The following is a 16,175-nucleotide window of genomic DNA, read 5'->3' on the forward strand; positions in this document are numbered from 1 at the left end:
TGCTGAAAGATATCATGCACACTGTATAGCCAACGGTCAAATAATTTGGTGGGACAACATACCATTACATCAGTGATTTCCACACCCTCTACCCTGTCAATCATTTCCTTTTCATAGACCCACAGTATTTTTCAGTGGGCATAGGGACCCATATACAGAGAAATGAATTTGATGATGAAATTACTTTTCTTATTTTAACTTCTGCATCATGTATAGAAGTAGTCCATGGGCTTCTACATCTCCTAGAGTACAGCTTGCAGATCATTGCCATAGAGATTCTGTGTAGGATGAGAGTTATAAAAAGGAAAAGGAATTGCAAACCACATGTACTTTTAAAACAATCGGGAAAATAAATGCAAAAAAAATATAGACATTAAAAGAATATTTAAAATACAATTTTCTGTTCACTACTTTAAAACATTTAGAATGCATAAGGTTTTTTTTCTTAAAAATTAATTGCAATTGTTTTACCTTTTTTAATACTGGAGTGTCTGTTGATTTGGTGTAGAAAGGTATTCACCGTTTAGGATGCCTTTGTTTTATAGAATGAAGCAAAGGAAATACTTCACACTGTTTTGCATATGTAAAAGATATGTATATGTATACACACACACATGTATTTTAGATATAAATATATATAGATAATTTAGCTTAGAGAGAGAGATATACTAACCAGTTTGGAATTGTCAATTCATTTGATGTGAATTACTCCTTATGTATGCATAGATTAAGTTGGTTTTATCTAATGCTGTAAACTGGTATTCTTGTGTAAGTGTAGTATGTATTTTGTTTTGCATGCATTTATATATGTGTATAAAATATTTATAATGGAAAAATGCATAAATTGTTATAATCCATGGAGATTGATCTTGGTCCAAAATATGTTCTTTAGTGACTATCTTGAGAGTAGTATCATTGGGTGGAAATTACTGTAAATGAGATCAGGTATATTGAACCAAAATTTCATAGCTGGAGAGTATGTTAGGAACTTATTTTATGGCTTGCTTCTTGCTGTATTTCAGCTGTTTACTTAGCTTAATTTTTTGCCCTTTCATTAGGTGTGTATTTAACGTGTTGGCATTTCTCTTTGTAGTGAATATGGCTTTGCTGAGAAGGTGGTAGAAGGCATTTCGGTTTCTGTGAACTCCATTATAATAAGGATTGGCGCAAAAGCCTTTAATGCTTCGTTTGAACTTTCCCAGCTGAGAATATATAGTGTAAATGCAAACTGGGAACATGCTGACCTCAGATTTACCAGAATACAAGAAGCTCAACGTGGAGAGGTAAATACTTTCCTTTGCTGCTTCTTTTTAAATTTGTTTTTGTGGTAAAGGAAGAGGAAGTAGAATTACCACCTTAGACAGTCTATGAAACATGCCGTTACCAGGAATGGAGATGTTCTGTAATGTCAGCTGTCCTCTAGGAACACAGGGATATACAAATGGTGGATGTGAGTCAGATTAAATGTCATGTCTCCAGCAGTGGCCAAAGTGGATGTGTAGAGACAAGCAGTTGATAGGGAAAGCATATGTACAGTTCCCCTCTTGTGTTTTCCAAGCTTCTGACCATTTTAAAATGCAGACTAGACCAGCCTTGAACAGTAGTGAAAGAAAAAGAATGCTGTGTTAAATGGGAAAGGATAAGGTGTGGTGCTGTTTGGGGTTTTTTAATTGCTATTTTTATTGTTTTTGAAATTATAACTGGTTATTTATTTGCATGTGAGGCTTTGTCTAATAAGGGTGCTTTTTTCTTTTAACGGTTCTAACTGAATTTTAATAAAGTTCCTGTGCAAGAAATGCTTTTCTTGAAATACCTAAGTCATTTGCATACAAAAAATCAACAGGAGCAAAGTGCATACTTTCCCACTGTTGAGAGAGAACTTAACATGGAAGTCTTAGATTAGTGTATACAATTCTCTTGCTTTTTCCCATATAATCCAAGTAAAATGTATACTGAGTGCAAGGGTGGTTCTGAATATTGTATGTTGTATTGAGAGAGACTTATTTTAGCATGTGTCTGGCCTTGGATAAGTAGAGGTTTCAAATTTTGGAACAAGCCGCTTGCTCACAGTTAAGGAGTCTGGTAGTTGCTTTTTATGCAGGGAAAGAACCCCCAAGAGAACTTTAGTTTAAAACACAAAAAAAAGAGTAAGTTGAAAACTATTTTTCTGACAGTTGTTTCTGCACCTTACCTCTGTGCTAATATTCAGACTCTAATGAATTCTGAAGAGGAAGAGTTAAACTTCGAGCAGATGAAATTTTGTGGTGTCATATTTTTTATTTTGTGCTTTTTAGAAGGAATTTGATTCTGAATACTCACTCACTCCGTACACAGCAGAGCTTTCCTTGGGGAGTGTTCCCTTTAGTGCAACGAATTCTGGAATAGAAATGGATTTCTAGAAACTAGTGGATGGTTTGTTAGCTGTAAATTGCATAGAAAGGAGAAAACAAACCTGACACCATACTGTAAAACATAGCTTAGCATGTTATCTTTAAAGGAGTAAGCTTGTAGCATTGCCCTGTAGCTGTACTCTTGATGTAATAAGGAATCTCCTCAGAATTTATTTAAAAGCTTCCATTCACTCTGCATCTCCTAGATGAGGAGGGTAGGTACTCTGCTTTTCTAAAGACAGTCTTTTTCAGGCTGCTTTGCACTGTGTCTTTCCATCTTGCTTACTTCATTGTGTGTGCCTCCTTCCCAAATGCTTTGGGTATGTTTTACTTAAGTCTGTGCTTATATTCACAGGGTGTACAGTTTTCAAATTAACAAGAACAAAATGACAGCTGAAAAATAAGACACATACCAAATAAACTCTTCCCTCTTCCACTTTCTCTGTGGCTGATATCTTTTTCTTCAGATAGCAATGCAGGAAGGCGTTTTAGGGAAACTAGAATTCATGTGTTTTTCTTGTGATGACATGCTCATTTGATGTTCTCCAGTCATACCTGGGCATCAAAAGAAGTGTGACCAACAGGTGAGGTGATTCTCCCCCTGTACTTTGCTCTTATAAGACCTCACCTGGAGTTCTGCATGAAGCTCTGGGGTCAGTAGAGGAAAGATACAGGTCTGTGGAGTGGATGCAGAGAAGGGTCATGAAAATGGTCTGGAGCACCTCTCCTATGAAGACAGGTTGAGAGAGTTGAGGTTCCGCAGCCTGAAGAAGAGAAGGTTTTGGGGAGACCTTACTGGAACCTTCCTACCTAAAGGGGCCTATGTGAAAGCTGGCGACAACCTTTTTACAAGGTCATGGAGTGATAGCATAAGGGGTAATGGCTTTAAGCTGAAGGGTGATAGATTTAAAACAGATATTAGGAAGAAATGCTTTACTGTGAGGGTGGTGAGGCACTGGCACAGGCTGCCCAGAGAAGCTGTGGCTGCCCTCTTCCTGGCAGTGTCCAAGGCCAGGCTGGATGGGGCTTTGGGAAGCCTGGTCTAGTGAGGGTGTCCCTGCCCATGGCAGGGGACTGGAACTAGATGATCTTTGAGGTCCCTTCCAACCCAAACCAGTCTGTGATACTGTGATGGGTTATCTGGTGGATAATCCCTCCTTTTCCCATATTTGATTTTCATCATCCAGCTGTACTTACAGCTCTTCTGTCTTTATTCTCACATTTGCTTCCTGTGTCTTCTAGAAATCCATGTCATGGGTGCAAAGTCTGTGGGGTCCCTACGGCATACAATATACTCAATGTTTAACCTTCCCTTTGAATTTAAACAGAACATTCAAAAAAATCTCATCCTGTAGCACTGCTCCCACCCTGGCTCTTTTCCTGTGTCCTAGGATTTAGTATTTTGAACCTGAACTAGAGTCTGTTTTTCCCCTCTACCAAAAGCAAGCAAGTACACAGGAATTGTGACCTTTATTTTCTTCTGAATCTTTTAAATGCTGCTTGCTATCTCTGCCTGCTTAGCATTTCTGTGACATTCTGGAAGTAGAGAGAAGGATCAGGGCTTTTCTTCCTGGCACCCGTTAGTGGAGTAGTGAGTGACTTGTGTTTGTTCTGTTGGTACAGCTCTGCGTGAAGGATCCCTGTGAGTATCTTTGTGTATAGACACACGTGCTTAGGGGCAAGTGAACTGTCGTGGTACCTGAAGGTAGACCTGTTTCTCTTTTTCTCTCTTTAAAGGTTCTGACTTTTAAAGAAATCAACTGGCAGATGATCAGAATAGAAGCAGATGCAATCCAGAGTTCTAAGCATGAAATCATGAGTGCTCCAGTTCGACTGATTACCAACCAATCAAAAATCAGGGTCACGCTTAAAAGAAGGGTAAACTTGAAAAGTTTGGAATTGTGTGTTATTCCATGAATTAATTTGTAACTCATGCTCTTAATGCATACATGCCCATAGTAAAGGTTTTAAATTTAGGCCATACAGAATGTAAGATTCCATGAACTAAATTTTTAATAACCTCTAATTGGTTAGACTGCAGAGTTTGCAAGAAGTATTGCAGGCAGAATTTCAAGATGAAGACCTTGCAGAGGTCCTACTAATGAAACCATTTGATCTGCAGAGCTTTGTTTATAATGATGCATGTAGTCTTACCTGTCTAGATTCAGGGAATATTTACATTGCTTACGTTTAAAGAAAGGGATCAGTTTAATATCCAATGCATGCCAAACAAATAAATGAGGCATAAATATACTATATTTTAGATGTGTTTTAGTTAATGACATGAATACAATTGAAAATAAAAAATATATTTGTTATTTATGTGGAAGAAATTAGCTTTTTGGAAAGTGTTTTTTGCATTTAACTTTTTTTTTTCTCTTGTTTTTGTTATAAGAAATGTAAGTATTTGGTAGGCCTATCTAACTTCTTTAAATTTTTATTCTACAGTTAAAAGATTGTAATGTTGTGGCATCAAAATTGGTTCTGATTCTGGATGATTTGCTATGGGTTTTGACTGATTCCCAGTTGAAAGCCATGGTGCAGTATGCCAAATCTCTTAGTGAAGCCATAGAGAAATCAACCGAGCAGAGAAAAAGCTTGGCTTCTGAAACAGCACAGGTATGATAGTTGATTGTCTCACTATATCATTATCTGGTGTTCTAAAGTGCAGCACAGTGTTGTTAGTTGTGTTAAGTTATTTTAGAGAGTGTTTAATTATTCAATTTCATTCAGCTGTATTATCTTACACTACATTGAGAGTGAGTCATGGTAGTATAAAATAGACTGTTGTACAAGATTTTGTGTATTGATATTTATTGCAGGAAAGAAAAAAAGTGTTATTTCTTTATGTACAGAGTACTTAGAGTTCTGTGTTTACTTAACAGTTGATTAACTACATAGTAAATTTGCTCTTCAAATCCAAATGTTTTCTGTTTTATGAAAAAAAATATTAAAAATACTTAAGACACACTAGGGTAGCCTTACTCTGGATAAATATGCTTAGTATAATGATGTAAAGTGCTTATCCAGTTTGTTTTCATGGTACTGGAAAATTAGCTTTTACTAAGAGCTTTCCTTCATGCATCTCTCCTGTTGGAATATATAATGGAAAAGAATTCTACTTTTAACCTATTTTTGCTGGCACAGATGTGATGCTGATGCTACATGTAAGATGGTCTCATGTAAATCTTGGCCTTTCGGCACATACAGCAGACAAGACCAACTGGGCTTGGAGTGTTGGGGGGAGGGACCTTTACTTGTCTGCAGAGAAGCAGCACAAACACACTGATAAAAATATTCCTAAAGAAATTAAACATAATTTACTACTAAGACTGATGAGATTCACTTGTATAAAATCTCTAGTGTACTGTAACAGAGAGTTCAGTTTTTGCAGTGCTCCTGATAACTGATGATGTTTTTGATGTTTTAGGTACAGTAACTAATGGTTCTCTGTTACTGAGCAAGGGAGGTCCTGGGCTTTTTATTCCCTATGCGTGGAATTGCTTCCATCTCACCAGTCCCCCCATACTGGCACTGGCCTATGTTTGACCCTATTGTGATGCCCTTTGGGGAACTAAACTAGCAGAAATGAGTCTAACAAAAAATGGATTTTTTTCCTGCTGGTGTATTTCCCTGAACAGCTGGTGACCAAAGTTGGAAAGATACCAGGGCTGCCAAGTGACAGGGGTGCATGGAAGTGTGGTGAAGGGGAGCGAAGCGGGATGAACTGGCATCACCTCTTTGTGACCCCTAGCTACTATAACTTAGCTTGATTCCAAACCAGCACACTTAAATTTCAGTAACAATCCACGGTGAAAATGTGTGCTGCAGATCTTTTCTTATTTGAAAGGTCTATTTTGAGTGAGCAAAAGGATATTGATGCCTGAAAGGAAGGATACACTTTGTAAAAAGTGATATAACTTAACATTTTTTCAGAGCTCTGCCCCTGCCCCCAGCTCCCAGCAGGTCAAAACACACCAGACAACAGCAGCACCTGATCAAAATGATGCCATAGTGAAACTCTTCAATGATTATGATGTTAAGGAAACTTCTCATCACTTAGTAATTTCCCATTTGGACCTTCATATATGTGATGATATCCATTCTAAAGAAAAAGGTAAGTTGTGGGCTTTTTTACGAAAAGTAGCATGCCTGTGAACCATAATCATCTTTAAAAGATGTTTTGAGGAATACAGTTACGTTAAACAAAGAACCTTTCTTTATTTTAAAGGAATATTCAGAATTATCCTCCAGTGTCTGTAGACATACTTAAAACTAGATGATCTCTTTATCAAGACAATATTTCATTATTAAGTGTAACTATTTTAGAATAAATGCAATAGAAACTGCTAGTAGCTCTTGTAGCTTTAATGCTTTTTCTGTCTTCTAGGAATTGATTCTGTCCAGTCTGATTGTAACTGCTTATTTTTTCCCTTTAAATTATGTTAACTGTGTTATCAAGAATGCAGTGGCAACATTACTCTGGCTTGAAAGGGTCACTGCGCTATCTGCTTCTGTAATACTCCTCATAAAATACAGGCCAATAAAGGAGCAGTCCTCTTTGTGTTGCTCATTTAGAGAATTTGATATGCTCTGCAGCAGATTGAAAGAATTAAACAAGCTTTCTGAGGTCTTATAATTTTGTCTGTAATATCTGTAATTTTTTAATGAAAGGCAGTCACAGTGTGCCATATTTATAATCAGGAAAAAGGGAAATTATGCTACTTTTATGCTTTTTTAAAAAAAAAATGATTAGGAGAGAATGACATGTCAGTGTATATCCAAGGAGCTAGCTAGTCAATGAAAAAATTGAGAGAGGCATACAGGTTCTGCTGAAGAAAACAGTAAAAGAGCTTAGGCTTCAATGAATGTATTTCCCTGATTAGGGGAAGATGCTTGGTTAGCAGCAGAGCAGACGGCTGACTGGCTAGAGACTTATTTCTGTATGTGCAGTGTATCTACTGCAGTTGGGATTTGTAATTCTTGGTGAGATCTCTTTATTGGTCCTTTATTTTTGGCCCTGAAGCTTGAATTCAGCAATGGAGAAATCAGAACATAGAGCTCTCAGAAGACCTCCTCACTGCAATAATACTTGTAATTTAAAATTAGAAAAAAACCCACTGCATTTACAATATTGTTGAAAATAAACATTGACTTTGAATGACTGATCATAAACATAAATAATCATATTACTGGGTATGAAAAGTTGTTTTTCAGAAAAACTGCAGTATAATTTGTTCAAGGAGTTGTCTTTGCCTTTTAACAGCACTTAAAAGAACGTGCAGTTCCTTAGTAGTGACCAGGCACAGAGCAGTGACTGAGTTCTACAAGCTGATCTTCAGAAACCAGGGAAGACCACCTGAGTGAAAATTTTGAGGGAAGCCAGTGAGGTTGTAAGGAGAGCCAGTAAAGAGAAGGAAGTAGCTGCTAGATGTTTAAAGGAATGCAACAGTTTGAGAGAGAACTGGCATGGGAAACACAATGTCTGCAGAGCTGAGCATTGTTTTATTTTACAGACTCAAACAGGCGTGTCACAGGAGGGGCCATGCAGCTTTCCTTCAGCTATTTAACAGTGGACTATTATCCGTTTCACAAAGCAGGTAGGAAAGTGAGCTTTTTGTGACTTGCCAGTGAATGTAACTCTCTCCTTTAAATACAAAACACTTTGTTTATGTGTGTATATGTATAGGGCTTGGATAATAATGTTCAAAGCATTTGAAATACGCACCTTTGAACTTCCTTTTATATGCAAACACAAGCAACAAAAGCAACAACCTGGGAATCAATTTGATTTCTGCGAAGGAGCTATTTGAGGCCAGACATTTTTCCTTCTCACTGTTTTGTTTCTTCAAGGAAATGGTGTTTACACGTTTCTGACATGAAAAGAATTGTGTGTTGACAGGGGAAGGCAGTACAGCAGATTGAGAATTCGGGGACTGGGTATCTGCAAGAGTCAGATGCAGTCTTCTCAGCCAGCAGACTTTTTTCCGTATGGAAGTCTATCATTTTGTGGCCACTTCCCAGCAATGCTTTGTTTTCACTTTGTTTCATTAAGCAAGTATCCTGGTGTGCAGAGGTTCAATTGTGTGGCCTTTTGTTAACTTGTAGGGAGTTGTTATTAAACAGATGTTAGCAATTTCCAAAGAAGCATTTCTTACAAATCATTCCTAGTTATTGTGTTTTTCAGAAATCTAAACAATATAGAACAGACAATGTAAGTTGGCCGTTGAATTTGGGATCAGTGGCAATCCAGTACAGTGGAGGGGCTTTTAGTGGATGGAGGGGGCTGGTTGTGCTTTGTTTTGTGTTTTACTAGCACAAAACAGTCATTTTGGAGGGATTATCCACCTGCATTACACACAGAATTAGTGGTAACATACCTCACATTCTCCTTGTCACTCACAGTTGTGGATGGAATCCTGTAGTGTCAAGCGATTTCACACATAAGTAGCACGTGTAATTTTTGCACCTTAAAATTATAATTTAATGTAGGCCAAATAAACATATAGAGCCACAGAAAAGTGTATGCTGAAGAATAAGCGATTCTTTCTTTGATATAGATTGGCCTAGTATGATTGGAAACTTGTCATGCTGGTTTCCTTTCCTGTAAAAGTGGGACCTGAAGTTACAGAGGTTTAACACATGCCTGTGCTGTGACCCACAGATATTTTTCATTTACTGTCACTTCTGATTCCTACTATGTCTAAGTGAGGGTCTGATCTATCTGGGATTTCTGTGAGCTCTTATCAGAGAAAATGCAGAGAACCAGGGAAATAGGTTGTTTCTTTTGGAAGGACTTTTAGCCAGATTTAGAAGAGTGTGAGGATTTTGTGGGCAGACTATCATCAAAGGGGAAAGCCTTTTACTCAAAGTAAAACAAGCATCTGTTAGTCTTGAGAGTTCAAAGGGAGTTCTCCGGCCATGTAGGTATTGTGCCACTATATGCTGCAGTATCAGGCTATCACCTGGCACACAGAATATTTCTGCCCCAAAGTCGAGGCTCTGCACAATTGCAGGATTATTGCCCTATTAAGGTCAGCACCACCTTATTAATGCTCTGTAACACTGGGCAAGAAGGAAACAGCTGTGTACTTCTGTGACTATTACCAGACTGTTTTCTGATTTTGTAACTCTCTGGCCCACGGAATATTGAGAAATAACTCTTTTGGTATAGTCTTTTTGAAAAAAGTTCTCAATAATAAATTGTCTTTGCAGATGGGGTGGTTGTTTTTGTTTTTGTTTTGGGATTTTTAATTTGTTTTCTTAACAGACCCTACCCAGAAAGATGCTAACTGGGGATCTGAGGGATAATTGCTGTAGAGTAAATTTATAGCCCATTGAGCATCAAGCCTTCCAAGAGCAGCCTTCCATAGTACTTAAGAAAAATGAAGCAGGCTGTATGTCAGTTCACTATGATAATACTAACATAAGCCAGACTGTTACTGGATGTTGTAAACCTCTCTGTATGGCAATCCATTGCTTTCCTGGTCCTCCCAGACCTGCTGTCACAGAAGCTTTTATCCAGACCCATTACCTGTGCAGCTGATGTGCTGCTGGATGATGATCAGAACAAGCTGATGCTTTTCCGTGTGGCAGGATATTTTGCAGCACAGGAAATTCTTGATTGAACTGATATATTGAGACAATACGAGAAATTTGAAAGCATTTTCTTCTTGGGCAACCAACAATAAATTCAGATGGTAGCAACATTGGTGCCAGCTCCACTGAAATTCTGTTTTCTTCTTACAATCTGGCCTGTCTCCTCGCTTTGCACAGATAAATGTGGTGATGACATCTCCATGGGTAGAGTTGTGGAATAGTTGAGAATGGAAGGCACTTCTGGAGATTGTAAAAGCTTCCTAGGATTGCGTCCAGTAAGGTTTGGAATAGCTCCAAGGGCAGAAACAATGCAGCCTCCCTGGGCAACCTAGGCCAGTGTTTACCACCCTCACAGTAGAAAAGCTTTTTAAATTTTTTTGTTAATGTTTAAGTGGAATTTCATGTATTTTGGTTTCTGCTTATTGTCTCTTGTCCTGTCACAGGGCACCACTGAGAAGGATTTGGCTTCATCATCATTACTTCCCCCATCAGGCCTTTATACTACATGATAAGATTGCTCTGAGACTTCTCCAGGCTAAACAATCCCAGCTATATCAGCCTTTTCTTTAACACCACATGTTCCAGTCCTTAAGTAACTTTGTGACTCTTTGCTGGACTTGCTTCACTAAGTCTGTGGCCTTCCTGTACTGGGGAGCCCAGACCTGGACCCCAGCAGTCCAGGTGTGTGTCATCTCACTAGGGTTGAGCAAAGGCCAGGGATGACCATCCTCAACCTGCTGACTGTGCTTTCCTAAGCAGCCCAACATGCTGTTGACTTTCTTTGCATCAGGGACACATAGCTGGTTCATGTTCAGCTTGTCTCGACGGTTGCTCTTTTTTGTTTGTGGGTTTGTTTGAAGGGGGTTTGTTTCATTTTGCTTTGTTTTTTCTTGGGTTGTTGGGGGTTTTTTTGTTGTTGTTTTTCTTTCTGCAGAGCTCTTTCCCATCTGTCAAGTCCCTAGCCTGTAATTGGTTTTCCCTTTGAAGTTCATGAGATTACTGGTGGGTTGTTCTTCTAGCCTTTTGAAGATCCCTCTGAATGGCAGCACAACCTCCTGGTGTATCAAACATACCTCCCAGTTTTTCACTATCAGAAGAGCTGTTGAGGGTGTACTCTGTCCCATCGTCCAGGTTGTTAACAAAGATCAGTTGGCCCTAGTACTGGCCTGTGGATACAAGGCAAGTACTTTCCTCCAGCTGGACTTTGTGCTGCTGATCCAAACATTTTGAAGACCAGCTGTTTAGCCAGTTTTCAGTTTACCTCACAGTGTACTTACCTAGTCAGTGCTTCATGATTTTGTCACTAAGCATGTTACAACCAGTGTTGAAAGCATTGCTGAAGTCACAGAATCAGACTGGTAGGGATTAGAAGGGACCACTGGAGATCATCTAGTTCAACACCCCCTCCTAGAGCAGAATCACCTAGAGTAGATTTCACAGGATGGTGGCTGGCAGGTTTTGAATATTGTAAGAGAAGGAGACGCCACAGCCTCTCTGGTCACCCTTTTCCTGTGCTCTGTCACCCTCACAGTGAAGACACTTTTTCTTATTTTCAATTGGAACTTCCCTTGCTCCAGTGTGCTTGTTGTCCTTGTCCTGTCACTGGGCACCACTGAAAAGAGTCTGTCTCCCTTCTATTAAAACCTTCCTTTAGATATTTATAAGTATTGTAAATCTTTATAAGTGTTTATAAGTCTTCTCCAGGCTTTCAGCACTCTCAGCCACAAGGTTCTTTAAAGCAAAGCAACAAAAGTCTCCTCTCCTGAAGTCCTGCATTGTCATTCAGCTTTTTGCCTTGTTCCTTAACCTCAGAATCCTTAACTCTACCGTGTCATGGTCACTGCAGCCAAGGCTGCAGGGATGTGGGGCCTTGGCTGCACCCTCCTGACCCATCCCTGAGCAGTTAGTTCTTTTTTGTAAGTATATATCCTCTCTTTGGCTTCTTGATTACCTGTGTTAGGTGGTCATCGATGCAGTTTCAGAACGCACATGGTTTGCTTGTTTCCTGCTGTGCTGTCCCTCCACTAGATATTGGTTGGTTAAAGTTCCTAACGAGGACCAGGGGCTGAGAACGTGATGCTTCTTCCAGTTGCCTGAAGAGGACCTCATCGTCTTCCTGATCATATGGTCTGCGGCACAAATACACCACAGCCGCATCCGTCTTGGTCTGTCCTCTAATCCCAACCTGTCAGCACTCAGCTGGCTTATCATCCATCCCAAGGCAGAGATCCATGTCTTCCCAGTGCTCTCACTGAAGGATCAACTCACCTTCCATGCCGCCTTCTGTACTTCACAGAGAGCCCGTGCCTATCCTTTGCAGCATTTCAGTTGTGTGCGCCATCTTGCCATGTCTCTGTGATCCCACTGAGGTCATACTGACTTCCCAGAAGGTGTATGAGGGATTCTCTATAATGCTGCTGCCCTGTATGTACTTGAGAGTTGGGTGACCCACCCGTCAGCCTTGTTTCGGAGAATCCCAGCTTCAGGGACTGGAGTTTAACGTATCATTCTTCTCTTTCTTCCCTGTTCCTTTATCTTATTCCTTTGCTAGAAAGATGTGAGTAACCATTAAGAAGCAAGAGGGTGGGGAAAAATGTCGTCTCTTGTCATAGGCCCCACCCTTGAAGTTTCTTCCATGCCAAAATCTTTGCATTTCAACTTCAAATCACATTTTTCCCTAAAGCATTTTCTTATTTTAATATCAACAATATCTTCTCATCCCCAGTGTAAATATATGAAACCTCATTAAGTCCAAAATGAAGTAAGCTTTCATGTGCTTTAAAGAGTATTTAAAGAGTTACTTGTATAGCATCCTTAGTATTGAACAGGTTAAACTGTCTTTACAGGTGCTGTTTGAAGAGATCTTAATATCTTTCAGAGGTTTAAATGCTTGACCAACAGAAACGTGTTAGAAATAAAAGAATTTCTACTGGGCTGGATTTTTAAGGCTCTGTGCTGCAGCACTGATTGAATTTACCTTCTTGTTTGTGTGCCATAAAGGTGCTAGAGAGCCAAGACAAAAAGAATACATTTCTGAAAAGGGACCAGGAACTTCTTAGGACACAGTTCTGGCAGGAAAGATAAGTTTGGAAAAATTGAGCATGAGAACATTGTTCTGTTACTTGCTCTCACATTTTCTTTTTTAAGTGAAACATTTTTTTGCATGTTCTCACATATGAAATTAATGTGTCATCAGATTTCTCCGAACTGGAAATATCCAGTGATGTTTTGAGCATTAGTTAGTGGTGTTAAAAGGCAGGTGGCAATATTATGTTGTTTTCTGATGAATTTGTGAAGCAGTGAGACTTGTTTTTATGTAATATAGAACTTCTGTCTTAACGTCTGTTATAACTTCTGTTGTTCTGTAATTACAGCATGCGATTATGTTTTTGAAGAGGAACTGTGAACTAGTGGAACTGTGTTATCCACTCAGAAGCAAACTTTCAAATGAGTCCACATTTTTTTTCCCATTCCTCTTCCTTTGCAGGGGACAGCTGCGATCACTGGATGCATTATAGTGATGCCACTAAAACCAGAAGTGGATGGGCCAAAGAGTTATTAAATGAATTCAAAGGCAATGTTGAATTGCTTAAGCAGGCTGTGAAAGATCAGGTCATAGATTCTCCTCCCAGATCACCACCTGCTGTATCCCCTCAAAGCCTACAAACAGGTACTTTGCATCACTGATGCTCTCATTCCATGAAATGTTAAAACTATTCTAAAAGAGACTGTTCTTTTCAACGATTCCATCGCTTCTTTCCTACAGGCAAGGAACACATACCGAAAGGAACATCTAGGGCTTCCTCTGTATCTTCCCAACAACCAAAGGGCAAACTGATGTCTAGTCCTATTGTGGTTAGACTTGCAGATTTCAATATATATCAGGTACATTTCTTCAAGTTAGTAAAACTGGGGCTACTTCGCCCTTGACTGTTATGCAACCGTGGTTTCTAAGGGACAGTTCTGAAGCCCGTTGAAATTAAGAGAAGTCTTTCTGTTTATTATTGAGTTAGACCTTTATGGGCCTGCTTCTGCTCTGTTACAATCACTGAATATTTTCTTACCAACTTTATATTAAATGATACCCTATCAAAATTATGTTTTGGATCTCCCTAAATCCTGACAATTGGAATTTCATCTTGTCATTTTACTGTGTTAGATACCCAGTATTTTAATATATGGGTTTTGTATTTCATGCTTTTCTTACTGGCATCTTTTTCTAAGTACATGGATTTTTAAGAAAATGTTAAATTAATGGTTTTAAGTTTTTCTCCATCCCCTCCCTCCCCTCAGTGAAATTTTGAGTAGACACTTTAACCATTCTTTTTTTTCCTTCTCCCCCTCCCCCAGTTTGTTTCAGTGAGTGGTTTTAGTTGCTGACTGGGGTCCAGATTCACTGTTTCTTGCAGATAGGAGGCAACTGAAATAGAGGAGTACATCTCTAAGCAGAATGGTAGTGATATGGGAGAATCCTACTCTAAATCTCAGGTCCTAACAAAAATGCTTAACTTGTGCCCTTGGTCATTGTGACTTCTACTTGCTCTTCCAGTTTTCAATGCTTTTTTGTCATACTGCTTCTGATGGAGTGGGTGGCTGCAGCTTGCTGCCAGGAGCCTTCATCTGGGTTTGGAGTGGTTTTATGATAGCATTTTCTACTGCCGGTGCTTTTGTTTGCCTTCTACTCTTCAGATGCATGTCTCCTCCTCCCTCCACAAAAAAAAAACCCTCAGGCTTTTAAATTGCCATTATTTCTGTACAATTCACAAAAAGCTATTGCTTGAATTTTTTAGCATGTTGATACAGAGGTGTTTGCACCTTGAAAACAGCTACACAGAGTGAAGCAGGCTTATAAAGGTTATACATTCATTATTGCCAGTGAAACTAAAATAAGTAGACATCTTCATATATTAGTATTGAGTTTTCATTTCAAACTAGCAGTCTGACCTACTAAGTGTTGGATGAAAGAGCTTTGTTTTGACAACAGACTTCTAAAACTAGGGCATGTTCCAAGAAACTTAAGGTCAAACACCTATCAAATGGTGATCTCTTTCTTGTATCATAATTTACATTGGAAGGCAACAGAAGGGGAGTATAGTGTGTCTTGGTTCTCCTGTGAAGTAGAGCTTTGGGCATAGCCAGGTATACGTATCTCTGCCAGGTGCATGCTGAACACCTTGCTTAGAGGTACACAGTCAGGAGTTGGCCCACGTACTGGCATCTGTCCTTATGACAGCACAAGGACTTCCTGACGCTTGTGTAATAAACTTGCCTGGCTTATCTGTTCCTTGTTGTCTAGATATGGGTTTCTTCTGGACTGATGGTGTGTAAATATACCACGTCCTAGTGTAATTGCTTATACAGGAGCTGTAGTGTTTGCAGTAAAGATATCAGATCCTTCTAGGCTTCTACTAAATGCCTTTGAAAGTGACCTCCCGCCTCACATGAAGGAAGGGGATCTGGTACCATTAGTACTACGTAGCTTCTGGTGAAACTGTGCTATGCAGATTGCTGCTGCTATGAGGCAACTGGGTGTTTCTTGATGTCTGCACTTTGTGTAGTTGGGGATCTACATCTGAGAGCAGTGGAACGTTACCATGTTAGGGGCAGTGCCTTGCAAATACAAATGCTTAATGAATCATAAAACCCATAATGTATTAATGAAGTTAATCTTTTATCTTTTGTAGGTTTCAACAGCGGACCAGTGCCGTTCTTCCCCTAAAGCTTTGATCTCTTGCAATAAAAAGTCACTTTATCTTCCACCAGAAATGCCAGCTATTCATATTGAATTCACTGAATACTACTACCCAGATGGAAAAGACTTTCCTAGTAAGACTGTGTTGGGTTTATTTTGTAGTGAACCCTCAATTTTGTGTGTTACTTTCACCTTCATGAAGCTTAATACTGATTCCAGTTTGAAATTGGAAATAGTAACAGCTTTCTAAAATGGAAAGAACACAACATTGCTCTGTTTCCGCAGTACTTGTTCCTGGCATACTCCAGTAAATGCTTGGGGGTTTTATTTGCATGGTTTTTAACTTAGTAAAAATGCTGTGAGTGTCTTCAGAGACATAAATTCTTCATTCTCCAACATATTGTTTCTGCAGTTGCATTATCTAGCTACGTAAAACAACTTAAACTATTACAGTAGTAACTAAGATGGAATGATGATCTGCAGGAGTTATTTTT

The 16,175-nt window shown here is 39.2% G+C and overlaps 1 protein-coding gene across 2 annotated transcripts in view; it reads left to right on the forward strand.

The window, feature by feature from the left end:
* The window catches only part of BLTP3B (bridge-like lipid transfer protein family member 3B), a gene marked incomplete at its 5' end in the record, with an annotated part of 59,316 nt that overhangs the window by 22,484 nt on the left and 20,657 nt on the right, over positions 1–16,175 (forward strand). For both annotated transcript variants that reach the window (XM_084268309.1, XM_084268308.1), the window contains 8 exons: positions 1,094–1,283; positions 4,128–4,268; positions 4,839–5,009; positions 6,327–6,507; positions 7,907–7,990; positions 13,477–13,659; positions 13,756–13,874; positions 15,674–15,815. In XM_084268309.1, the coding sequence (XP_084124435.1) occupies positions 1,094–1,283; positions 4,128–4,268; positions 4,839–5,009; positions 6,327–6,507; positions 7,907–7,990; positions 13,477–13,659; positions 13,756–13,874; positions 15,674–15,815 (1,211 nt within the window). The remainder of the gene's footprint in view (positions 1–1,093; positions 1,284–4,127; positions 4,269–4,838; positions 5,010–6,326; positions 6,508–7,906; positions 7,991–13,476; positions 13,660–13,755; positions 13,875–15,673; positions 15,816–16,175) is intronic.

The sequence above is a fragment of the Gallinula chloropus genome (assembly GCF_964237585.1).
Source record: "Gallinula chloropus genome assembly, chromosome: 1".
In the NCBI taxonomy this organism is placed as follows: Eukaryota; Metazoa; Chordata; class Aves; order Gruiformes; family Rallidae; genus Gallinula; species Gallinula chloropus.